Source organism: Schistocerca cancellata, chromosome 3, assembly GCF_023864275.1.
Source record: "Schistocerca cancellata isolate TAMUIC-IGC-003103 chromosome 3, iqSchCanc2.1, whole genome shotgun sequence".
Classification (NCBI taxonomy): Eukaryota; Metazoa; Arthropoda; class Insecta; order Orthoptera; family Acrididae; genus Schistocerca; species Schistocerca cancellata.
In genome coordinates, this window is record NC_064628.1 from 767,947,735 (window position 1) to 767,974,911 (window position 27,177).

Consider the following 27,177-nt stretch of genomic DNA (forward strand, 5'->3'; position numbering starts at 1 on the left):
AACGGAAGTATGTAATCAACCTGTGCAGCAGCGACCTCAGTTTCAGCATGTCTATGCCCAGCACCAGGCTACTTCCCTATACTCTGTGATGAGCACTGATGGCTTGAAAAAACAGCCAAGGACTCGAGCCACCACAAATACCAACCATTTCAACTATGCAATGTCCTTCACCACGTGTAGTCAGCTACGAGAGTAACTCCACCCAAGTCATCCATCAAAAATTGGTCATCTAACCACTGCTACAATGCTGCTTTCATTAGGCACAGAACTACTGGCTGTGCCTAGGCCTGATGCTGCCAGAAGTCAAACTGGTGGCTTCGAGCCAGAGGACCATCTGCTGGCTGACTACTACTAACTTCAGGGTGCCTACCTGGGACTCCAAGGGTCACACCTGGGCCTGGCTAGCTGCCACCTCACAGTGTGATCACACTCTGCTACTGCAGGCTCGCCCCTGCATGTCACTGTCACTGAACGTGATGCTGGGGTTCTTGGTTCAACTCTGGGTGCTCAAATGCTCTCCGCCCTGAGTCATGAAGCTACATGAGGCAATGTGAGTGAATGCGGAATCTGTCATAGCAGCATGCTACCCGCCTGCCTGGGGGCCTGATGCTACACTACTCCACTGAAGTGCTGACAAGGTAACCTCACCTTAGCTGCACCTGCTCAACACGGTGATGCTGCACATTGGCCATTACATGAAGCTGTTTGCTGACCTGAGCACATTTCCCCAACTGAGACCAGCCTGTGTCTTGGGGGTGTTGACTGTTACCTGGCAATACTGTCACTATTGTAGTATTGTGCCATTCACTCCATGCAACTTGCTGTTGGACATCCAGCTGGCGCCATGAACCCACTGCCCTGCTAATCGACACTATCCCTGTAGCAGGCTACCTGACCTCATCCAGCGGTCCTGAAACCATGTTATAACTGATAGGATAATGGGAAACTGCACTTTGTCTACAAGAAAGATTGCACACAAAACACCTATACAGCACATATCTGCGTACTGCTCAAGAGTATGAGACTCAAATTAGAAAGACCTCACAGAGGACATGTGGTGTACACGTAGGAGGATGGTGAAATAGTCACAGGCTTGCTTACTGGTGAGAGAGTTTAATAGAAATGAGCAATCTTAACTGGCACACATTTGATGAAAGACACTGTACGTTTCATGAGCACCCTCTTAGAAAACAAAAGCAATCTTTCAGGATGGAAATTATGAACATTCATCAGCAAGAAACATCTCTGTTACATAGGAAACACCAGGAAAATAACAGTTCACACAGTGGCATATAAACAGTTATTCTTCCCACATTCTATCTGCAAATAGAATAGGATAAAACTTTAAAATGGCTGCAATAAAAATTACTTTCTGCCACACACTTCACATATTCACTTAGTGTAGAAGTAGTATAAATACATTCTCTCACACATTCATTTCAGTCTCAGCTCTGAGTTTGATAATAATAACAACAATAAGCTAACATAATGAGTCAGAATAATTAAGATGCAATGATTTGCTTAACTCTTGGTACAAGTATTTATAGTATAAATGTATGCCTGTGCAAACATCTACAACTATTAACCCAATGAAATTTATTTTGGTTACTGACTGAATTTTTGTCAAAAAGTACAATATTTCAAATTATCATTTTCGATCACATTATACAACCACTTAAACTCTAATTAATTTTGCCCGGACCTTGCAGTTTTCCTTTTGGTCCTTACTATGCATTCTGAGTAGCAGTACCATTACTGAATTCAGCATGTGGCACCCCTTCACTTTGGCAGTAGTGGCAACACATCCAGGCTTGGACTCCACAAGATTCCTAGAGATTGGGAGCCGCCTTGATCTGTGGTCACTCAACTGTCACAGACTATAACTTATGGAGTCCAAAGAGTATAAATTTTGCTCAGTATACAGATATAAGCTCCATGTGATCATACAGAAGGAAACACAAGCAGGAGTATTCCTGAAACCATTCTGACACCTTGGAAGCATTGGAGTGGTACTTCATCTTGTTGATGTTACACCTCACCTGATGGTCACTGTGGGTGAGCAAATGGATGAACCTGATGGGACAGTATAGGTTCCCGTAACTCTCTGTGGTGAGAGAGAATGACAGGCACATCAGTCATCCCAACTCATACTACATCAATGATCCATAAGCAGTACATCATTGTCGAGCTCAGAGAAAATCAAAACTTTATAAAAACACAGAAGTGCATGGTCCACCAACAGGTGTTACTGGGGAATCATGAGGTATTAATCTCACCTAACAATTTGTCTTTAGCTGGTTCACATGAGGTAACTATGTTAATTTATTGGTAAATAAAAGACCTACAAATAGAACTGTTAACAACTCTGAGTAAGTGGTTACTCAGTTTACTGGTCTAAAATTGGGATGACAAACCCAGTATCTAGAAAAATTACAGACATAGGTTTTTGTACAGAAAAATTGATATCCACAATTCAGGGCCCACTTTTGTGCCTTTTGTATGGCTCCCTGTAGTTTGTGATCCATGTCTTAATGATGCGGAATTGTTATGTAGGTGAAGGTTGTCTGCATACAGTGATTGCGAAATCTTGGATCCCACAGAGAAGATATGATACAATTAGTTGTGATGGTGAAGAGAATGATGATCAAAACTGATCCCTGAGAAACTTCATTCTCCAGCATGTATTGGTTACTGAATGTTGTATCAATCTGAACTGAAAATTGTCAGACAGCTAAGAAGTTAGGTAACCATAATTCACATAGTGTAGACAAGATATGATTATGTCAAGTGGTGTCCTATGCTTTTTCCAGATAGGATGCCACTCAAGTGCCAGTAGTTCTCAAGGCCTTCAAATTGGAGATTTCACCTGTGTCACAGGACCTGTGACAAATCAGGATCCTCAAAAGGCACTTAGAAATTGGAAGCAAATGTCCCCTTACATCCAGGCACTTAAAGAAACACATGAAATGTATCTGAGCTGCGAATCTGAACAACCATCAGCTGTATAAGGGAATGATGATGATAAAAATTTGTGCTGGATGCAAGCAGTCACTTTATGTGTTGTTCCTGCATTGCAACCTGTACTTGTACACACATAATGTAATTACCTTATAGGGAAGGACATTTTAATTGAAAGTCACTGCCTGGCATTGACAGATAAATATGATACTGCAATGCCAGTGTTGTTAAGAAGAGCGACACAGTGTTCTGCGGTGTATGTTCCTTTGGATATGTATGCATGTCCAAAAGAACACTGCACCATTCCTCTTAATAACACAGGCACTGCAATATTATACTTACAGAAATGCTGGCTGACTATTCTCTCAAACAGTTTACATACTCCATTCATAAACTAGATTAGTCTGTAGTTATTCAATTTACATGGGCCTTTTCCTGGTTTCAGGATGTGGATGATAATACTGTCACACAACTGGGAAAGAAGTTCTCCTTCTTGCTTAATATGAGTGAAATCTCAAAGGTGTTTTTTGTTTTCTTTTTTTATGTGCTTGAAAAGGTGTTTAAGCTTTTGATTGGGGATCTTATCAACTCCTGGGATTTGTTACAACTTGCTGCTAAAGTACTGTTCTCTCCAAATGGGACATTGAACGATTCCAGATGTGTCTACAAGGATAATTCTTTTTCCTCTAGCAAGCGTTTACAGGCATGGAAAGAAAGAGGATAACTGCTAAACATGGGCATGTAAGCAAAATGTACCACAAAAAATTCAGCAATAACCATTGGATTAGTACTAAAGACGACATCGAAGGAAATGCTGAGAACTGTTGTGGACAGCTAATGGCCACAAATGCAGCAGAGCTTGTATCATACTTTTGAGGATAGATAATACATATCATATATTGATTCCAGCATCTATGTTTTCTTTCTTACTGAAAATGGTGCCTCAATACATAGTTTGTACATGCAACTGAATGCAGGGTGGCATTTGTGTCATTGAAGCACCCACCGTTTCTTTCTAATAGCTACAGCTGTTTCCTTCGAGCACCATGGTGCATGTTTTTGTTGGGGAAGGTCCGAAGAATAAGAGATTGTTGCTTCTGTAGCATATGAAATCATGTCACTGAGTTCTTGTATCAGAGCATCAATCCACTTCCATTGACTGGCTTTGCATGTTTTCAGGCTTATGAGTTAGCTTTCCTGAGTGATCAATTTGTAAGATATTTGTTGATTTGTTGATGGTTTTGGAGGGAGAGAAAGCTCAAAACGTGGTCACTGCCATAGAGGTTACTGAAGAAGTCGCACCGTATCAAAGATGCGAGGTTCAGGCTACAGATTCTAAGATAAATAATAATGTACTGTGGGCGGTACTTAAGCATAGTGGAGCTCCAGGACTCTGGTTCCTGTGAAAATTTTGTTAGCTTGATTTCTGGGACCAAAGGTGATTGTGCTGCTCTGTGGCCTGCAGCCTACAGCTCTTTTAGCCATTGGTTAGTTGAGGCCACTGGTCTGTTCCATTCTGGGGGGAGGAGGGAGCCTTGGCATCAGATCTCCTCTCTGATAATTCTGGAGGAAATCTACGCATCTCTGGCTCCCTCAGAGGGATAGGTACCACCAGTGCGGTGGTTTTGGGGGCTGAGGGAAATGGCATTAGTGTTGTTATAGGACTAAGATTATTAAGTTACATGACAATACCCCCACAACAGATTGGTTACAGAGCTGGATTTTGAGTGGCTGAATTAGTCCACACAAATCAGGTGCGAATGAGTTCTTTGTACAAAGTGGAAGGGTCATCAAACACATACAGTATTCTTCTCCAGATGACCTATGGTTCTGCAAAATTTAGAAAGCTTATAGAGGGCAAACCCTGAAGGAGAACATAAGTGATTCAACTGAATTACGTGAGAGTAATTTTCAAAGGCAGAACTGAGTCTATGGATTTTTCTAAAAACAGCTGTGCTGTCAACACAAAGTTTCACCTAGGATGGAGCTTCCCTTACTTGTCTTTTATGACAGGCAGTGGTTACCACGCAACTATTCTAATCCCCCAATACTGCACGGGAGAAAGAATGTACAATAGCACAATGAGTTGCCTTTAAATAAATTATATGTTTTTAAGCTAATGGAGAGCTTTTTCACTTCCTAAAACTGGCAAAAACCCAGGATTTATCTGAAAAATACATCCCACAAGAGACTCGTGAATTGTATTAAATATTTCATTTAGTTTTTTTCCTAATATATAGAATACTTAGCACATTAATACAATGTTAAGCAAAATCATCTACCAAAATCAAACCACATGCTTCAATATTGTCAGTTGGTATAAAAGCCCATAAACTTCTATTTCTTAGCACTACATATAGAGCAATTATGAAGGAGAACCAACTCATTGTTGATGAGAATACGTGTCTCATTGCTGAAGGAACCATTCCAGCATTTGTATGAAGTGACTTTTAGAATTCAAAGAACATGTAAATCTGGATGACCAGAGTGGGAATTGGACCCAGTTCCTAACAATTATGAGTTCAGCATTTAACCATTCTGCTGTGAAAAGCCAATTTAGATTTATTACTTCAATGCTTTTCTTGGTAATGTTTATTATTATAATTTAATGAGAGCTGATCTACTCCCTGACAAATTTTATTACAATTCTGCCTCTCCAGAAATATTAAATTTTTGGTCTGACAAGTATACAGAACAGCTATCTAAAAAGAATGCCAGAAGAACAAAATTATATTAAGCAATGACGAATGTATAAGCACAATTTTTTTAATATAATATTCAAAAAGATATGAAGTGTTATAAGCATTCCAGAGTGTTTTCATACATAAGCATTAACTGGTAGAAACTAATTAATGTCGCTTCATATCTCATGAAGCATATTTAGTGTTCAGTTGAAATTTCAGGTAAGTTTTGATACTTTACACAACTGAAATCTTAAATGTTTTACTATAAACAATGGTCTTACTGTAGTCCCAGAAGAAATAGACCACATTTGTAGGACTGGGGATCACAGATTGGGAGACTCCATCTAGTCCTCGAGTTGGGGAATTTGTCATTTAAGGCTGCTCATATCAGTAAGGAGAAATATGAAAGAGCTCCATCCTGCAATAGAGTAATCTTATTCCCACTCACATATTCTCAATCTTCAATTTGTGGTAATTTCATTTCCAGTAAATCAAAATAACATCTCTACAAAGAAAAGATTGCTTTACTGTTGGACGGAGGGAAGACAGCTAGTATATGCTGAGAGGGAAGCAACACTTGTGGTAACAGGTAAAGCTCCTCTTGAATGGCGCACGGTTTTGGATCAGACAAGTTATTTGTTTGTTTGTTCCACAATCATACATTTGCCATGCTCGAGACTGTGAAAAGTGCACTGTGAAATGTGAAGAAATGAAGAAAAATCTGTTCTCAAGCTTAACCTCATGTCTAATCTGTACCTTGTAAACACGAAGCCATAAATGCAATTCTACAATATTGTGGAAAGGATAGTTGCTACTCATCATATAGCGAAGATGCTGAGTCCCAGATAGGCACAACAAAAAGACTTTTGGAAAGTGAGCTTTTGGGCAACAAAGCCTTTGCTGGCCGAAAGCTCACTTTCCGAAAGTCTTTAGTTGTGCCCATCTGCGACTCAGCATCTCACCTGTTTGATGTGCAGCAACTATCCTTTTCATAATACTGTTACTTTACATGCTGGATTTTCCATTGTTTCACAAACGCAATTCATAAGACAAATTGTGAGTGGTAACTTCTGGAATGTGTAATACAAAAACTTTGTAACATATCATTCTTGGCCATGCAGAGGGTGTCTTTCTTGTGGCCATTAGGGGCACAACAGCCAGCTGCTGGTGGTAGTGGACTTTGTCCATCCTGGAGCTGACAGATACATCTTCCTGTAACCTATGTAAGTATTTTCTTGTTTGGAACCTACTATGCTGGTTTAAAGGCTAGTGACATTGCCATGGTGGCAGGCGTTGAATTTGAAAGTGTATCCCTGAGAGTGAACAAGGAATTCTGATTTCAACATAAGAACTATTTCTATTCACTTATGTAACAAGACTGTCAAATCCTGGAATTCTTTTTATGATCTTGTATAACAGTTTATTCTTGAAATACCTCTAATGGCAAAACACTCTGAATACTGAGATACATTATTTGCGTAAACTATGGTCTTATCAATGTGTTTAACTACACCAGACAAGTGAACCTTTTAAATTACAGAGAAAATGAAACTCGTTCTGTCATTAATTACATGTTTTTGGTTACGCCCACTCCTAATATGGTATATACTGTGGTTATCTAGGCCTCTACAAAAATTTATATGAGAATTATATTTACTTATCTTTATCATAACTTGTCACTACTTCGACAGCATATGTGAAAGTTGAGAATTTCTGCAGTACACATTAAGCCCTCGAACAACATGGTACATAATAAATATTGTTTAGTCACTCCTGATAACAATAGAAAAATTCAACATGAAAGTCATTTAAATGATTAATCACTGGAGATACAAACCTCATCATTATTGGCTTCCATATTATTTCTTGAAGATAATTGTGGTGGCTTGTCAATAATGTCAATCAATATCAATTCAAACACTCTAATTAGTTGTATGAGCACAGGTGCATCCCTAATGCCCAACAACTTCATAAATGTTTCAACAGATGCTCTTTTTCCTGCTAAATGGCTCCTGACACATTTGACACAGCACATATTGCCAACAATTCCCACCATAATCTCCTAAAAAATGTAATGACTTGTTATAATCACATTTACTTTGTTTTATTTCACACAAAATAATGATGCAGAGTGACAATTATTGAACTATATGAAATAAAATTGTCATAACTTCTGAACTCTGAACGGTCTGCTTTAGGATATTCAAACTGCTTGGTTGGTCACGAGGTGTTATGGAAATTAGTATGCACTGTATGGTTTGGTGTAGTGAGAAAGCCCACTTTCATTTGATTGGGTCCATCAATAAGCAAAATTGGCGCATTTGGGAAAATAAGAATATGCATTTTGCGAACTAGAAGTCTCTTCACCCTCAATGGGTGACTGTGTGGTGTGCAATGTCAGGCCACGGAATAATCAGTACGATATTCTTTGATGGCATGAATACCAAACAGTACGTGAAGGTTTTGGAAGATGATTTTATCCCCATTATCCAAAGTGACCCTGATTTCGACTAGATGTGGTTCATGCAAGATGGAGCTTGGCCCCATCGAAGCAGGATAGTGTTCGATCTCCTGGAGGAGCACTTTGGGGATCGCATTCTGGCTCTGGGGTACCCAGAGGCCACTGGCATGGGCCTCGATTGGCCGTCATATTCTCCGAATCTGAACACATACAATTCCTTTTTGTGGGGCTATATTAAAGACAAGGTTACAATAATAACTCCAAAACCACTGCTGAGCTGAAGACAGCCATCCAGGAGGTCATCGACAGCATCGATGTTCCAACACTTCAGCAGGTCATGCAGAATTTCACTATTCGTCGATGTCAATGATGGCAGGCATATCAAACATGTCATAACCTACATCCAAATGTCTGTTATGATGTTTTCATGTTGAACGAAGTGTGTGCACTCTGTGGTTTGTAACTAACTTACATTTATTTTTTTCATGTAGTTCAATAATTGTCACCCTGTATGAAATGCTTAAAATATATATGTCTTGAAAACTACATAAAATACATAATGTATTCCATAAACATGAACGAGGTCTGTTGAAAAAATTCTGGAACTTTGTCCACAAAGTTTTTCTACACTTACTTTTTACTTATTGTGCATGGTCTCCTTCAAAATACTCTCCTCCGTAACTGATACACCAATTCCAATGTCATTTCCACTTCTGGAAGCAGTCTTGGTATGCCTCTTGCTGGATCACGTGAAGTGCTGTCTGTGAATTTTCTTATATCTCATCTATCACTGCAAATCTTTGCCCTTTCTATGGGTTTTCAAGTTTGGAAATAAAAAAATGTCCACAAGGGCCAGGTCTGGAGAGTACAGAGGATGAGGCAACACAATGAACGGTTTTTGTGCAACAGTCACGCACCAACAGTTGAATGTGCAGGTGTGTTATCGTGATGCAAGAGCCACGAATTGTCTCGCCACATTTCAGGCTGTTTCCTTCTGACATATTCTCACAGGCGTGGCAACACATCCCAATAGTATCATCGATTTACAGTTTGTCCCTGTAGCAAGAATTTCAATGATCTTCCTGACATGAGAGTCGTCGGTAGACGACACCAAAGGGCATCCTGAAAGAGGGTCATCTTTAACTTCTGTCCAGCCATTTTTAAACCATGTGAACCATTCACAACACCAAGTACAGCTTAAGCACTCTCATTTGGTATGTCTCTGTAAAGATTTTCTTGAGTTTCATGCAAAATTTAATGCAGATGCAATGCTCCTCTAACTCTGCCACCTCAAAATTCGCAAACTGTGTGACAACGTTCTACTCAATACAGCACTGACACAATAACTAACAGACATGCAACAATGAAATTTCCGGCAGTTGCACATTAAACACAGACATGTTCAGGGACGCCAACTGAATTTCATTTCAACACACAATTACCGTGAAATTCTGAATGATCCAGAATTTTTTGAAAAGACCTCATAATTGACATGAGTGAAGCCTTATTTTAGTGTGAAATATGTCTACAAGTTAAGTAGTTTGGTGATGAAAAGTCTTGATCAAAATATATAATTGAAGAACAAAAGTAACAACTTATTGTATTGTTAAGGTAGGCATATAAATTAAACAGAAAACACACACACAAACACACACACACACACACACACACACACACACACACATGTACAGATGCACTGCCCCAGCTGACTGCAACTTGACTGGGATGTGAGGTTCTATCAAGTGGAGTGAACAAGAGGAGAATGGTCGCAGGGAGGGTTGAATAGATGGGAGAGATGTAAACTGTCCTGAGAAAGTCTATTAACAAAGTTTCAAGAACCAGCTTTAAATGATTACTCTAGGGATATACTACAACCCTGTGGATATCATTCACATAGGGATCGTGAAGATAAAATTAGAATAATTACTGCAGCACAGAGGCATTCAAACACTCATTCTTCCTGCACTCCATACGTGAATGGAACAAGAAGAAACTCTAATAACTGGTATAACGGGACATACCCTCTGTCATGCAACTCACAGTGGTTTACAGAGTATACAGATATAAATGTAGATGTAGATAGTGGCTGCCTGCAGGGAGGGAGAGGCAGCAAGTGCATGTGATAAGAATGTGGCTCTGATGAGATCACTTCCCCCCATCCTCTCACATAACCACACCACCACCACAACCATCATAATCACAACATATCTGGTCTATGTACCATAAATGGAAATTCTTCTTAACAAAAAGAAAAAGAAGAAAACCTTTGATTCCATAACATGCCACGCCTCAATTTTCACTAGCTTCTGTCTCACACCCACCTCCATAGCTGGCCCCGAATCTGTACTGCACTCACTCTACACTCATGTCCTTATCATAGTAGCCTCTGTCTATCTCTGTTCTATCTCTTCATCTCAGTCCATTCCTCCTCCACTTCATTATACATCACACACAAATCCCTCTGCCTGTGGCAGAATCTACATCTACATCTACATCCATACTCCGCAAGCCACCTGACGGTGTGTGGCGGAGGGTACCTTTAGTACCTCTATCGGTTCTCCCTTCTATTCCAGTCTCGTATTGTTCGTGGAAAGAAGGATTGTCGGTATGCCTCTGTGTGGGCTCTAATCTCTCTGATTTTATCCTCATGGTCTCTTCGCGAGATATACGTAGGAGGGAGCAATATACTGCTTGACTCTTCGGTGAAGGTATGTTCTCGAAACTTTGACAAAAGCCCGTACCGAGCTACTGAGCGTCTCTCCTGCAGAGTCTTCCACTGGAGTTTATCTATCATCTCCGTAACACTTTCGCGATTACTAAATGATCCTGTAACGAAGCGCGCTGCTCTCCGTTGGATCTTCTCTCTGTCTTGTATCAACCCTATCTGGTACGGATCCCACACTGCTGAGCAGTATTCAAGCAGTGGGCGAACAAGCGTACTGTAACCTACTTCCTTTGTTTTCGGATTGCATTTTCTTAGGATTCTTCCAATGAATCTCAGTCTGGCATCTGCTTTACCGACAATCAACATTATATGATCATTCCATTTTAAATCACTCCTAATGCGTACTCCCAGATAATTTATGGTATTAACTGCTTCCAGTTGCTGACCTGCTATTTTGTAGCTAAATGATAAAGGATCTATCTTTCTGTGTATTCGCAGCACATTACACTTGTCTACATTGAGATTCAGTTGCCATTCCCTGCACCATGCGTCAATTCGCTGCAGATCCTCCTGCATTTCAGTACAATTTTCCATTGTTACAACCTCTCGATACACCACAGCATCATCTGCAAAAAGCCTCAGTGGACTTCCGATGTCATCCACCAGGTCATTTATGTATATTGTGAATAGCAACGGTCCTATGACACTCCCCTGCGGCACACCTGAAATTACTCTTACTTCGGAAGACTTCTCTCCATTGAGAATAACATGCTGCGTCCTGTTATCTAGGAACTCCTCAATCCAATCACACAATTGGTCTGATAGTCCATATGCTCTTACTTTGTTCAATAAACGACTGTGGGGAACTGTATCGAACGCCTTGCGGAAGTCAAGAAACACGGCATCTACCTGTGAACCCGTGTCTATGGCCCTCTGAGTCTCGTGGACGAATAGCGCGAGCTGGGTTTCACATGACCGTCTTTTTCGAAACCCATGCTGATTCCTACAGAGTAGATTTCTAGTCCCCAGAAAAGTCATTATACTCGAACACAATACGTGTTCCAAAATTCTACAACTGATCGACGTTAGAGATATAGGTCTATAGTTCTGCACATCTGTTCGACGTCCCTTCTTGAAAACGGGGATGACCTGTACCCTTTTCCAATCCTTTGGAACGCTACGCTCTTCTAGAGACCTACGGTACACCGCTGCAAGAAGGGGGGCAAGTTCCTTCGCGTACTCCGTGTAAAATTGAACTGGTATCCCATCAGGTCCAGAGGCCTTTCCTCTTTTGAGCGATTTTAATTGTTTCTCTATCCCTCTGTCGTCTATTTCGATATCTACCATTTTGTCATCTGTGCGACAATCTAGAGAAGGAACTACAGCGCAATCTTCCTCTGTGAAACAACTTTGGAAAAAGACATTTAGTATTTCGGCCTTTAGTCTGTCATCCTCTGTTTCAGTACCATTTTGGTCACAGAGTGTCTGGACATTTTGTTTTAATCCACCTACCGCTTTGACATAAGACCAAAATTTCTTAGGATTTTCTGCCAAGTCAGTACATAGAACTTTACTTTTGAATTCATAGAACGCCTCTCGCATAGCTCTCTTCACACTACATTTCGCTTCGCGTAATTTTTGTTTGTCTGCAAGGCTTTGGCTATGTTTATGTTTGCTGTGAAGTTCCCTTTGCTTCCGCAGCAGTTTTCTAACTCGGTTGTTGAACCACGGTGGCTCTTTTCCATCTCTTACGATCTTGCTTGGCACATACTCATCTAACGCATATTGTACGATGGTTTTGAACTTTGTCCACTGATCCTCAACACTATCAGTACTTGAGACAAAACTTTTGTGTTGAGCCAACAGGTACTCTGAAATCTGCTTTTTGTCACTTTTTCTAAACAGAAAAATCTTCCTACCCTTTTTAATATTCCTATTTACGGCTGAAATCATCGATGCCGTAACCGCTTTATGATCGCTGATTCCCTGTTCTGCGTTAACTTTTTCAAATAGTTCGGGTCTGTTTGTCACCAGAAGGTCTAATATGTTATCGCCACGAGTCGGTTCTCTGTTTAACTGCTCAAGGTAGTTTTCAGATAAAGCACTTAAAAAAATTTCACTGGATTCTTTGTCCCTGCCACCCGTTATGAACGTCTGAGTCTCCCAGTCTATATCCGGCAAATTAAAATCTCCACCCAGAACTATAACATGGTGGGGAAATCTACTCGAAATATTTTCCAAATTATCCTTCAGGTGCTCAGCCACAACAGCTGCTGAGCCAGGGGGCCTATAGAGACATCCAATTACCATGTCTGAGCCTGCTTTAACCGCGACCTTCACCCAAATCATTTCACATTTCGGATCTCCGTCAATTTCCTTCGATACTATTGCACTTCTTACCGCTATAAACACGCCTCCCCCTTCACTGTTCAGCCTGTCTCTGCGGTATACATTCCAATCTGAGTTTAGGATTTCGTTACTGTTTACGTCTGGTTTCAGCCAACTTTCTGTCCCTAGTACTATATGGGCTGACTTGTGCCATATTCCTATCCCATGTGCTTGTCGCATCTTCCTCCCAGCAGTCAGCTAACCTTTCCATCCCTGCCTTACTTCTGTCCTCTTCTAGCCCACTCCATCTGACAGAACCCCATCAAATTTCAGTGTGCTGCTATGTAATAAACTAGGACAATGTAGACACATAGCTATGTTTGTATACATACTTCTTCATGTGGAAAGAATGACAGGTAATAAATTGGAGATACTGTTGGCGGTAGATCAGTTTAATTTGGACTGACATTTCTAAGATATAACCAAAGGGAAAGATGCCAACATCCATATAAGCTACTTGATCTGCAGTGAAGTACCATATAGAAAGAAGTGGAGGGAAGTTGTCTTGACTCAATGTCCACAGTGTACAGAAGTCATCAATGAATCTGAACCACATGAAGGGGTTTAAGACTTTTGAGGGTAAGAAAGAGCTGTTTTAAAAAGTCTGAGGAAGTTAGCATTGGATTGTATGTACAGGCCTTACAGGTTGAAATCCTTTCAGTGGAACCACAGCATGTAGGAGTTGAGAAATATGTAGGAGCTGGGTGTGGAAAGTTCCAGGTTGGGCCAACGGATTTAGACAAGCACTGGAAATCCTTATAGACTTAAGGAATGAAACCACTGTACCAAGACTCCTAGATGAGAATCTCAGACAGCTGGTATTGATTTTCTGGCAAGCAAACAGACATGCCTAGTATATTGCATAGTAGCCTTCATATGTAAAGGAAATTTCTTTGTTATCATTGGAGAGAGACTAGGGGATAGTAGGTGAGAAACTTCTCAGAAGTTATTAGTTTGTCTTTAAGTGGAAGTGGGGTATGATCACAGATAAAAAATGATACAAAATCAGTGTGACACAATACAATATGGTGACTTCTGGTCACTGAGATGGGTGACAATGATGTGTCCACAACAGGTAGCACATGAAGGAAACCACACAGGTGATTAATGACTACTTCAACATGTTGTTGTTGTTGTGGTCTTCAGTCCTGAGACTGGTTTGATGCAGCTCTCCATGCTACTCTATCCTGTGCAAGCTTCTTCATCTCCCAGTACCTACTGCAACCTACATCCTTCTGAATCTGCTTAGTGTATTCATCTCTTGGTCTCCCCCTACGATTTTTACCCTCCACACTGCCCTCCAATACTAAATTGGTGATCCCTTGATGCCTCAGAACATGTCCTACCAACCGATCCCTTCTTCTGGTCAAGTTGTGCCACAAACTTCTCTTCTCCCCGATCCTATTCAATACTTCCTCATTAGTTATGGGATCTACCCATATAATCTTCAGCATTCTTCTGTAGCACCACATTTCGTAAGCTTCTATTCTCTTCTTGTCGAAACTATTTACCGTCCATGTTTCACTTCCATACATGGCTACACTCCATACAAATACTTTCAGAAATGACTTCCTGACACTTAAAACTATACTCGATGTTAACAAATTTCTTTTCTTCAGAAACGCTTTCCTTGCCATTGCCAGTCTACATTTTATATCCTCTCTGCTTCGGCCATCATCAGTTATTTTGCTCCCCAAATAGCAAAACTCCTTTACTACTTTAAGTGTCTCATTTCCTAATCTAATTCCTACAACATCACCCGACTTAATTTGACTACATTCCATTATCCTCGTTTTGCTTTTGTTGATGTTCATCTTATATCCTCCCTTCAAGACACCATCCATTCCGTTCAACTGCTCTTCCAAGTCCTTTGCTGTCTCTGACAGAATTACAATGTCATCGGCGAACCTCAATGTTTTTATTTCTTCTCCATGGATTTTAATACCTACTCCGAATTTTTCTTTTGTTTCCTTTACTGCTTGCTCAATATACAGATTGAATAACATCGGGGAGAGGCTACAACCCTGTCTTACTCCCTTCCCAACCACTGCTTCCCTTTCATGTCCCTCGACTCTTATAACTGCCATCTGGTTTCTGTACAAATTGTAAATAGCCTTTCGCTCCCTGTATTTTACCCCTGCCACCTTTAGAATTTGAAAGACAGTATTCCAGTCAACATTGTCAAAAGCTTTCTCTAAGTCTATAAATGCTAGAAACATAGGTTTGCCTTTCCTTAATCTTTCTTCTAAAATAAGTCGTAAGGTCAGTATTGCCTCACGTGTTCCAGTATTTCTACGGAATCCAAACTGATCTTCCCCGAGGTCGGCTTCTACTAGTTTTTCCATTCGTCTGTAAAGAATTCGTGTTAGTATTTTGCAGCTGTGGCTTATTAAACTGATTGTTCGGTAATTTTCACATCTGTCAACACCTGCTTTCTTTGGGATTGGAATTATTATATTCTTCTTGAAGTCTGAGGGTATTTCGCCTGCTTCATACATCTTGCTCACCAGATGGTAGAGTTTTGTCAGGACTGGCTCTACCAAGGCCGTCAGTAGTTCTAATGGAATGTTGTCTACTCCGGGGGCCTTGTTTCGACTCAGGTCTTTCAGTGCTCTGTCAAACTCTTCACGTAGTATCGTATCTCCCATTTCATCTTCATCTACATCCTCTTCCATTTCCATAATATTGTCCTCAAGTACATCGCCCTTGTATAGACCCTCTATATACTCCTTCCACCTTTCTGCTTTCCCTTCTTTGCTTAGAACTGGGTTTCCATCTGAGCTCTTGATGTTCATACGATTGGTTCTCTTATCTCCAAAGGTCTCTTTAATTTTCCTGTAGGCAGTATCTATCTTACCCCTAGTGAGATAAGCCTCTACATCCTTACATTTGTCCTCTAGCCATCCCTGCTTACCCATTTTGCACTTCCTGTCGACCTCATTTTTGAGACGTTTATATTCCTTTTTGCCTGCTTCATTTACTGCATTTTTATATTTTCTCCTTTCATCAATTAAATTCAATATTTCTTCTGTTACCCAAGGATTTCTACTAGCCCTCGTCCTTTTACCTACTTGATCCTCTGCTGCCTTCACTACTTCATCCCTCAAAGCTACCCATTCTTCTTCTACTGTATTTCTTTCCCCCATTCCTGTCAATTGTTCCCTTATGCTCTCCCTGAAACTCTGTACAACCTCTGGTTCTTTCAGTTTATCCAGGTCCCATCTCCTTAAATTCCCACCAGGTGGGGAACTTCAACATAGAGCTGCATTAAAAGAAAAATACATAATATATTAGAAAAGCAGCAGAATCACTTACTATGAGCCTGTTATCCTCAATGGTCATAATAATATGAGTAGCAAGATCCAAAAAGTTATTATTCATAAGAAAGTTTACCACATCTTCCTCAACTGTCATATCCCAAAGAAGGCACAGCTCTTCTTCAAATTCACTTGTGAACTCTGTTATCTGAAGGATTAAAAAATAAAAATCATTTGTACCACCTACATAAAAGTAATTGATGATAATGAGAAAACTAGCGTGAACAATACCTGAGACAGCTTTATTAGTGTCTTTAGGACAGATCTCTCACTGTACATTGTGTTGCCAATTCGATCTCCCTTCATTTGCTGCAAGTCATTTTCAGCAGCACCATCAGCAATGAGAGTGTTTAATTCCATTTTATCTGTAAAAGAACAAACAAATGCAGTACCTAAAAGTAAGGTCTCTAGCAAAATCATAAGGCTCCCACCTCCTTTCATGAGCAAACTTTGTGCATTTCATCAAAAATGTCATACTCATGTGCATAAGCTACAAGTGCTGCACACTGGCTACTACTCTTGCCAAGGAAAGAATCTGCAAATTGAAAAGGTGTGTTCTTTTCAAGGTATATTTGCAACACTTCATCTAACCTAAGCAGTTGAAAGTAGCAATTCTACAGCTGGACAGTAGTAGCAGTAGTAATCCTTGTACCCGTGTTAGAGATAAACAGCAACCCCAAAATAGATACAGATGCCGTGCATAGGCAGTGCTTGGCACTGGTACAGAACACTAGGTGGTGCTCACTCCAAATCACATGGGCAAATCAGATGACTCCAATATGTTCTTTTTAAGTGAGCCCGTTGGCTCCTCGAACAAAGAATGGTGCTGAACTTCAACTCTGCCTGCAACTCGTTTATGGATCTACAACTGTATCTTAGTTGCTTCCTGGCCCTTACACTGTCCAGTGGAATGCCCTTTAAACTTGTGTGCACATCAAGAGCACACAAACTCTGCATGCCCACAAACTCTATGGACAAACCAAAGTTGGATACATAGTCTCTTCCAAGGCAGCAGCAACTGGCTGAACAACCACAGCAGCAGCACCAGAAATTCAACAAACACCTCCTACATTGGTGGCAGCACAGTAGCCTCTGACAGAGCACAGAACATATTTGATCTTGACGCTTTATGGGCTATGGATTCCAAATCTTGGGTACTATTAATTTGACATCTCAGTCATTTTGTTTGAAATGCTGGATGCCTTGCGTTTGGCTGTGCCAATAACCACACAGTTCACACAATGATGAAATAGTTAGCCATCCCCCATTTATTTTGTACACTTGGCCTATACCGATCACGTTACATGGCAACATCAAAGTATACACCAACAGGCTTTAACAGCAGGCCATCTGAATACTCATCTCTCCTACCAGTGGGCAACTCTACTGGTATAAATCTGTTAACCTACTGGCAAACTAAGGGCCCAATGAGATCTAGGTCCTCAGCGGACGCCAGAATCTCCACCTCATCCTCAGACACAGAGTTGGTAGGTAGTGGTTGTGTGGGTGCCACCGCAGTGCCTTGGTTCTTGGGGGTCTTTTTCTTTTTAGGTTTCTATCGCTGCTCCTTACATTTGTCCAGCTAGGAGGGCTTCACTGATTCAGTCTCAGAGACTGAGGAGGACAGTGAATCCCTACAACCAGCTACCTGTGCTTGCTTCAGCCACGGGCGGGTGTCAGCGAATGGTGCTCTCCGCAGTTGACACAGATGGAAGGTGGAGCACAGGGAGTATTGGGATGTGAAGGATGTCCACAATCCCAACAGTTGACACTGGAAGTACAGAGGGAAGACATATGGCCGAACTTCCAGCACTTAAAGCACCGCATCAGGGGAGGGATATATGGCTTTATGCCACAGTGGTATACCATCACCTTGACCTTCTCGGGTAATGTGTCACCCTCGAAGTCCAAGATCAAAGCACTGGTAGCAACCTGATTATCCCTCGGACCCCGGTGGACACGCTGGACGAAATGGACACTTAGCTGCTCTAAATTGGTGTGCAGCTCACCGTCAGACTGCAATAGAAGGTCCCTGGAAATATGATACCCTGGACCATATTTGAGGTCTTATGGGGTGTGATGGAAACAGAAACATCCTCCAGCTTGTCACAGGCGAGTAGTGCCCATGACTGGGCAGAGGATGCGGTTCTGATCAAGACTGACCCTGATCGCATTTAGGACAAGCCCTCCACCTCCCCATACCTGTCCTCTAAATGCTCCACAAAAAACTGAGGTTCCATTGACAAGAAATATTCCCCATCAACTCTCATACATATGAGGTACCGTGGTGAATAAGCTTCGCTGCCATCCTTAGCCTGGTGTTCCTCCCATGGAGTGGCCGGGGGGGGTGGGGGGGGGGGGCAATTTGAGGTCATATTTCTCAGCATTGAAGTTAGACTTTGACCACTTAGAGACTGCTGGTGTTTGACCACCAGGAAGAGATGACGTACTACGCTTCATGGCGTGTCATCCGTCCTGATGCCACCCACTCCAACCAGGGGCCCTCCTCACGTGTGCCACCCAGCCGCAGCAAAGGCTACCTGGCAGGATGGCCATTGCTGGGAGTCCCGATGCCCCAGGGTGACACGCATCTACTCCTTGGCATAAGTGGGGAGTTAATGGCACAGGCATCAGCAGAGCAATCCCTGTGTGGTCAGGGGGCTACAACCAGCAGGGTACACGATGGCCCCACGACAACGAACTGGCTACCGTGCTGGATATCAGGCGCAAACAAGCTAAGAAGTCCATTATCGTCGACAGCGCAGAAAGCGATACTGCACAGAGGATGGAGGGAAACGTACCCAGGAGGGTGACCCGCCCAACAGCTGGAGGATGAGAGGAAGTGCGGATCCATGTCAACGAAGGATGCAAGAGGTAATAGAACTGTACAGCACACTCTCCAGGAGGTGCCACTGAGTAATCATATGCTGTTCTTTCATTTAGTTAACCTTTAACTAGCTTGTTTATTTATTTATTTGTATGGTAACCATGTTAACTTCTCAATTAAAATAAAACCTGAGGCAAATTTGTTCCACCATTCCTAATATTTGCTTACCTAGGTAAAGTTTGGGATGCAGATGCATATCCAGAGTCTACAGAAGTGCATGGTGCATGAGTTTTTGTAGGGAGAACTAGCGTCCATGGTTCAGGGTCCAATCTTGAGCCTTTTGAATGGCTCCCTGGAGCTAACATTTGGCTCAATTGAACTGGAGCTGTAATGCACACAGAGGTCATTTACACACAGCAATGGGGAAACCTAGGAGCCCACCGGGAGCATATTGCCATTGATGGAGACTACAAAAAGGGTGACATTCTTGATCTATCACTGGGGGAATTTGTTCTATCATACAGGTTGGTTTCTGGCGGATATTGTGACTTGAACATAAAACAGTCAGAGTGACAATCATGAACCATAGACCTTGCCATTGGTGGGGAGGCTTTCGTGCCTCAGCGATACAGATAGCCATACTGTAGGTGCAACCACAATGGAGGGGTATCTGTTAGGAGGCCAGACAAATGTATGGTTCCTGAAGAGGGGCAGCAGCATTTTCAGTAGTTGCAGGGGCAAAATTCTGGATGATTGACTGATCTGGCCTTATAACACTAACCAAAATGGCCTTGCTGTGCTGGTACTGCGAACGGCTGAAAGCAAGGGGAAACTACGGCCATAATTTTTCCCGAGGGGCATGCAGCTTTACTGTATGGATAAATGATGATGGCGTCCTCTTGGGTAAAATATTCCGGAGGTAAAATAGTCCCCCATTCGGATCTCCGGGCGGGGACTACTCAAGAGGACATCGTTATCAGGAGAAAGAAAACTGGCGTTCTACAGATCGGAGCGTGGACTGTCAGATCTCTTAAGCGGGCAAGTAGATTAGAAAATTTAAAAAGGGAAATGGATAGGTTAAAGTTAGATATAGTGGGAATTAGTGAAGTTCGGTGGTAGGAGGAACAAGACTTTTGGTCAGGTGATTATAGGGTTATAAATACAAAATCAAATAGGGGTAATGCAGGAGTAGGTTTAATAATGAATAAAAAAATAGGAGTGCGGGTTAGCTACTACAAACAACATAGCGAACGCATTATTGTGGCCAAGACAGACACGAAGCCCACGCCTATGACAGTAGTACAAGTCTATATGCCAACTAGCTCTGCAGATGACAAAGAAATTGAAGAAATGTATGATGACATAAAAGCAATTATTCAGATAGTGAAGGGGGACAAAAATTTAATAGTCGTGGGCGACTGGAATTCGATAGTTGGAAAAGGAAGAAAAGGAAACATAGTAGGTGAATATGGATTGGGGGTAAGAAATGAAAGAGGAAGCCGCCTGGTAGAATTTTGCACAGAGCACAACTTAATTATAGCTAACACTTGGTTCAAGAATCATAAAAGAAGGTTGTATATGTGGAAGAAGCCTGGAGATACTGACAGGTTTCAGATAGATTATATAATGGTAAGACAGAGATTTAGGAACCAGGTTTTAAATTGTAAGACATTTCCAGGGGCAGATGTGGACTCTGACCACAATCTATTGGTTATGAACTGTAGATTAAAACTGAAGAAAATGCAAAAAGGTGGGCACATAAGGAGATGGGACCTGGATAAACTGAAAGAACCAGAGGTTGTACAGAGTTTCAGGGAGAGCATAAGGGAACAATTGACAGGAATGGGGGAAAGAAATACAGTAGAAGAAGAATGGGTAGCTCTGAGGGATGAAGTAGTGAGGGCAGCAGAGAATCAAGTAGGTAAAAAGACGAGGGCTAGTAGAAATCCTTGGGTGACAGAAGGAATACTGAGTTTAATTGATGAAAGGAGAAAATATAAAATGCAGTAAATGAAGCAGGCAAAAAGGAATACAAACGTCTCAAAAATGAGATCGACAGGAAGTGCAAAATGGCTAAGCAGGCATGGCTAGAGGACAAATATAAGGATGTAGAGGCTTATCCCACAAGGGGTAAGATAGATACTGCCTACAGGAAAATTAAAGAGACCTTTGGAGATAAGAGAACCAATCGTATGGACATCAAGAGCTCAGATGGAAACCCAGTTCTAAGCAAAGAAGGGAAAGTAGAAAGGTGGAAGGAGTATATAGAGGGTCTATACAAGGGCGATGTACTTGAGGACAATATTATGGAAATGGAAGAGGATGTAGATGAAGATGAAATGGGAGATACGATACTGCGTGAAGAGTTTGACAGAGCACTGAAAGACCTGAGTCGAAACAAGGCCCCCGGAGTAGACAACATTCCATTAGAACTACTGACGGCCTTGGTAGAGCCAGTCCTGACAAAACTCTACCATCTGGTGAGCAAGATGTATGAAGCAGGCGAAATACCCTCAGACTTCAAGAAGAATATAATAATTCCAATCCCAAAGAAAGCAGGTGTTGACAGATGTGAAAATTACCGAACAATCAGTTTAATAAGCCACAGCTGCAAAATACTAACACGAATTCTTCACAGACGAATGGAAAAACTAGTAGAAGCCGACCTCAAGGAAGATCAGTTTGGATTCTGTAGAAATACTGGAACACGTGAGGCAATACTGACCTTACGACTTATCTTAGAAGAAAGATTAAGGAAAGGCAAACCTATGTTTCTAGCATTTGTAGACTTAGAGAAAGCTTTTGACAATGTTGACTGGAATACTGTCTTTCAAATTCTAAAGGTGGCAGGGGTAAAATACAGGGAGCGAAAGGCTATTTACAATTTGTACAGAAACCAGATGGCAGTTATAAGAGTCGAGGGACATGAAAGGGAAGCAGTGTTTGGGAAGGGAGTAAGACAGGGTTGTAGCCTCTCCCCGATGTTATTCAATCTGTATATTGAGCAAGCAGTAAAGGAAACGAAAGAAAAATTCGGAGTAGGTATTAAAATCCATGGAGAAGAAATAAAAACATTGAGGTTCACCGATGACATTGTAATTCTGTCAGAGACAGCAAAGGACTTGGAAGAGCAGCTGAACGGAATGGACAGTGTCTTGAAGGGAAGATGAAGTAGAGAGGATACAAAATGTAGACTGGCAATGACAAGGAAAGCGTTTCTGAAGAAAAGAAATTTGTTAACATCGAGTATAGATTTAAGTGTCAGGAAGTCGTTTCTGAACGTATTTGTATGGAGTGTAGCCATGTATGGAAATGAAACATGGATGATAAATAGTTTGGACAAGAAGAGAATAGAAGCTTTCGAAATGTGGTGCTACAGAAGAATGCTGAAGATTAGATGGGTAGATCACATAACTAATGAGGAGGTATTGATTAGGATTGGGGAGATGAGGAGTTTGTGGCACAACTTGACTAGAAGAAGGGATCGGTTGGTAGGACATGTTCTGAGGCATCAAGGGATCACCAATTTAGTATTGGAGGGCAACGTGAAGGGTATAAATCATAGAGGGAGACCAAGAGATGAATACACTAAGCAGATTCAGAAGGATGTATGTTGCAGTAGGTACTGGGAGATTAAGAAGCTTGCACAGGATACAGTAGCATGGAGAGCTGCATCAAACCAGTAAACGTCTTGGGACGGAAAATGATTAAGAGGAGGAGGAGAGTAGTGTTTAACGTCCCGTCGACAACGAGGTCATTAGAGACGGAGCACAAGCTCGGGCGGGGGAAGGATGGGGAAGGAAATCGGCCGTGCCCTTTCAAAGGAACCATCCCGGCATTTGCCTGAAGCGATTTAGGGAAATCACGGAAAACCTAAATCAGGATGGCCGGAGACGGGATCAAACCAGTCTCAGGACTGAAGACCACAACAACAACAACAATCAGGATCGATGCTTGGGGGACTCCATTCTCTAGTAAATATTGGTTACTGATGAACGCATTGATCTGAATGTGAAGCGGTTGTAGATATCCAAAGTTCTGGATGAATGTTGGCAACCTCAGAATCCCCACATTTAGAGTGTATAAAGAATGTGGTAGTGTTACCTAGCATTATGCGTTATTTGCAAACTGAGGAACACAGTAATTCAGTGTGCATGTGTCTGAATGTGTTTTGCATTTGAAGTATATAAGATGGCTGGCGATTCGATGGAATTCTGTAAAGCCAAATAGATAATGGGGTACATATCCTTTGGATTCAATGCACCACAGCAGTCATTCAGTCACCACCGTTTTGAGCTGTTTATATACTCAATTCAAGAGAGAGCTCAGTCTGTAGTTGATAAGAATACAAGGATCCTTTCCTGGATTTAATGTTGGGATAATGATAATCTCCCAACACTAGGGGAGAAATTGCTCTTCTGGCCAGAAGTGGTAACAGGTCTCAGAATGTTTCTTTTTCTATCATTTCAGGGGTGTTTCAGCATTTGGTTATGGATTTTGTTGAGTCTTGGTGATGTGTCTTCACATAGTGTCAGTGAATTATGCAGTTACCCTTAAATGAGTGTAACGTCATAAAATTGCTAGTGTTTTATACGAATTGGCAGACCATTATGCTCTTACAGGACAAGAACAAGGCATGGTAATTACTGAACACAGATACTTCAGTGAAATGCAACACAAAGTGTTCAGCCACGACAGAAGGGTCAGTGATAATGTCACCACTGATAAGAATGCTAGAAACTGTTGCTGAGAGCTGTTGGTCATAAGTGCTGCAAAGTTTATGCCATATTTGTGAAGATGGTGTATGAACTCTCACTGATAACATATAAAGTTCCCACAATTCCTTTTATTCCCATTCTTATTAAACAGAAAGTTTTAACAGCGAGTTTTCACGGCATGGATTTCTGATGAAGTGGCTCTGAGATGTATGTTGCTTCTGTGGCAAGTATGATCATTTCCATTGTTTTCCACTTGATACTGTCAACTCCCTTTGTTACTTAATTTCAAGCACTACTTGTGCACTAAAAACTGATCAATTAGATTTTCTAATTGATCAATGCAATGGGCTTTCTCTCGATTGAAAGTTGAGAATGGAGAGAGTGATAGGAAACTGACAGCAGTTGCACAAATCATTACGGGTATTCCTCTGGAATACAGGAGTGAGGACTCAGTTACAAATTTAGAGGTCAATAGCAGAGTATGTGCTACTGGCTGCACTGAAATAAGTTGGAGCTCCAGTACTGAATAGGCATAGATCATGCTATGTAATTAATTTATATATTATCTTCCTCTTTGTACTGCCACACAGTTGCTTTTCAGCATTAAAGTCAGCCAGTGACAAGAAGAGTCGGAGAAGTTTTTCCACTGAGCCACTATATCTTGGTATGTAATCTTCAGTTTGGTAAATATAGGCATTGTAGGTTGTTACCTTGTTTGTCATCTGACCATAGACTGCAGTTCCTCTCAGCACAGCATTTTGGAACACTTGCTCACTAAAGATACTGGGTCATACTAGAATACAGATTCCCCTCAATGCTCTGTTGGCATTAGCATACTTCTTACTGAATGAATAACAGTTTCTTGTGGACACATGGTTATTTTTTAAGAGCCTAGTTTCTTGTAATTCAGTGACGATAAAAGGATAAGCAGTGATCAGTTGGTGGAGCTCTGCAACATGGAGGTAAAACCTGTTGCAGTTCCACTGAAGTAATATTATGCAAGAAGTTTTAGTTTAAGCTTTTGGAGAAGTGTTAATTGACATTTATGTTCCACCTGTGCAAGGGGTACCACACCTACAATCATAAACAGAGGATTTTCACGTGGAACTAGAGGGGACAGTTCCACTGGTACAAGAGGTCAGAAGGTCAGGAGGAGTGGAGATATCTTCTGCCAGAGGCAGACAGACAGTCAATCTCACTGGGCATCTAGGACATGCAGTAGAAAGGATTAGTTATTTTGTCACAATTGTATATGGTGTAGGTTTCATTACCTCTCCCTCAAAACTGGGGAGTATTGTTCTGGGCAGGGCACTTCTTAATGCTATGCCTTCAGCAGTTCCCACAGATATGAATGCTGGTGCAACAACAGAACATATGCCCCATACTGTTTGTTATAACAGCACTTAACTAAAACTGAAAGTAAATTCGGAAATGCTATAGTACATAATAGAACATCCAACTACAATCTTGGTGCATATTACATACTTACTAGTACATTTTACATCAACTATGAAAAGTGCAAGAGAACAGGCCACTATATAACTCTTATCAAAAGGAACAGTAGGTATGCCATTAAATTTAGAGAACTAGTAAGTTCTGAATTTTAAAATGTTCCATATTGTTTACTGCTACACTATCTGGATAACTGAAGCCTTCAATACTGTTTCATCAACTCACAACCACACTTTCACCTTCAACCTAAACTAGGCCTCAGGCTACATTACAAATCAGCATGTCACAAGAACTATATTCTGAATTCACATTTGTTGGCTTTGTAAACTCTCAACTGAACTGTCACCTTTCAGCCTAATCTGTTTTTCAAACTATGCTACAGATCAATTTTTCATCACACACTACCCACATTCCAAAAAATAAGAGTGTAAGTGTTCTGATCTCTTCCTATTAGCATACATATGACGCCATATACAACACTATTATTTCATGGTATGAAGCCGATATTTGATATCAATAAGTTCAGTTAGCTCCCAGTCAGCTAACACAAAATATGATTTAGTTGCATATGCCAAGCCAGATTTTCGGGAGGCTGATGGTTTAAGGATGATAATATGGTCTCAAATGCACTATTAAAAGAGAGAGCCTTTGTCATGGAAAATTGCATTAACAACATAGTATCATCATTGATTAAATCTGACTGTCCACTTTTCATAAATAATGCCATCTGCAACGAAACGTAGTCTACTTGTAGCCAAATCAAGCTGCAACTTTATAAAACTATGAGTGAATAACGTTTTAGAAACGATCAGACAAAATTCTGTGGAATTTAGAGCGGTATGTTTGAATAACTTCATCTATATTATATGTTACAGATAGTTCAGTCTCAAATAGCTTTTGCGAAAGAAACCAATAGAAAGAGGCAGTTGCCAATTTAAATATCAATTTCCATAAAACTAGTGTGAAGGATTTAACGTATTGGGCACACAGTTGCCAAAAAAATTGCACGACGTTAATGATCGTAACTGTGAATCAAGATATTTAAGCCTTTTGCCCATCTTTCGCCTTCATCAGAAAAACCGTATCTGTTGGATGAAATAATAAAGGTCAGGGTTTAGCGTCCCATAAAAAAATAATGGTACCATCACTGATACGTCATTTAGAAATAATCTTATAAATATCTGGATGTCCTACTATCTACCTCAAAATAATTTGCGATATTTCAAGCTGTACAGGTTTCCAAAAGAAACGAAAACCCAGAGAAACACGTTTCGTAACTCCTTTCTATTCTTACGGACGACAACTTATGTGATTTGGAACATAAATTAACTATACAGAAGTTCCATACATTATACGTCGCACGCTGATTATTTAAGTATGATAAGAGACTAACCTACGTGAAACTAAAATTTGTGAATCAGACTCGTGTCGGTATAGGGCGTCGTCGTCGTTTATGTATGAAGCGCAACAACGTCATCTCTCTAAAATCCCACAACACCGTACCAAAACGTTGCACCACATGCACCCTTCCAACAAAACGCGCTATAAACACAGCTGATACAGCACACTGTTTTGTTGCTGTTTGACAACAATATCTGTGATCTAGACACATGTCCAAGGAGGTTACACGTGCCCAAGAAATTGCTGTAACTGTGTGTTCGTCAAAGAGACAAGAATGCGGATCATGCGACGTCCATCACTCGCTGC

The 27,177-nt window shown here is 41.1% G+C and overlaps 1 protein-coding gene across 1 annotated transcript in view; it reads right to left on the reverse strand.

Moving 5' to 3' along the window:
• LOC126175805 (uncharacterized) overlaps nt 1-26,937 on the reverse strand; it is a 94,798-nt gene extending 67,861 nt beyond the window's left edge. The window contains exons 1-4 of the mRNA XM_049922791.1: nt 26,868-26,937; nt 16,705-16,838; nt 16,472-16,621; nt 7,480-7,704 (exon numbers count right to left, since the gene is read on the reverse strand). Coding sequence (XP_049778748.1) covers nt 7,480-7,704; nt 16,472-16,621; nt 16,705-16,833 — 504 coding nt within the window. The 5' untranslated portion in view covers nt 16,834-16,838; nt 26,868-26,937. The remainder of the gene's footprint in view (nt 1-7,479; nt 7,705-16,471; nt 16,622-16,704; nt 16,839-26,867) is intronic.
• Nucleotides 26,938-27,177: the final 240 nt, after the last annotated feature.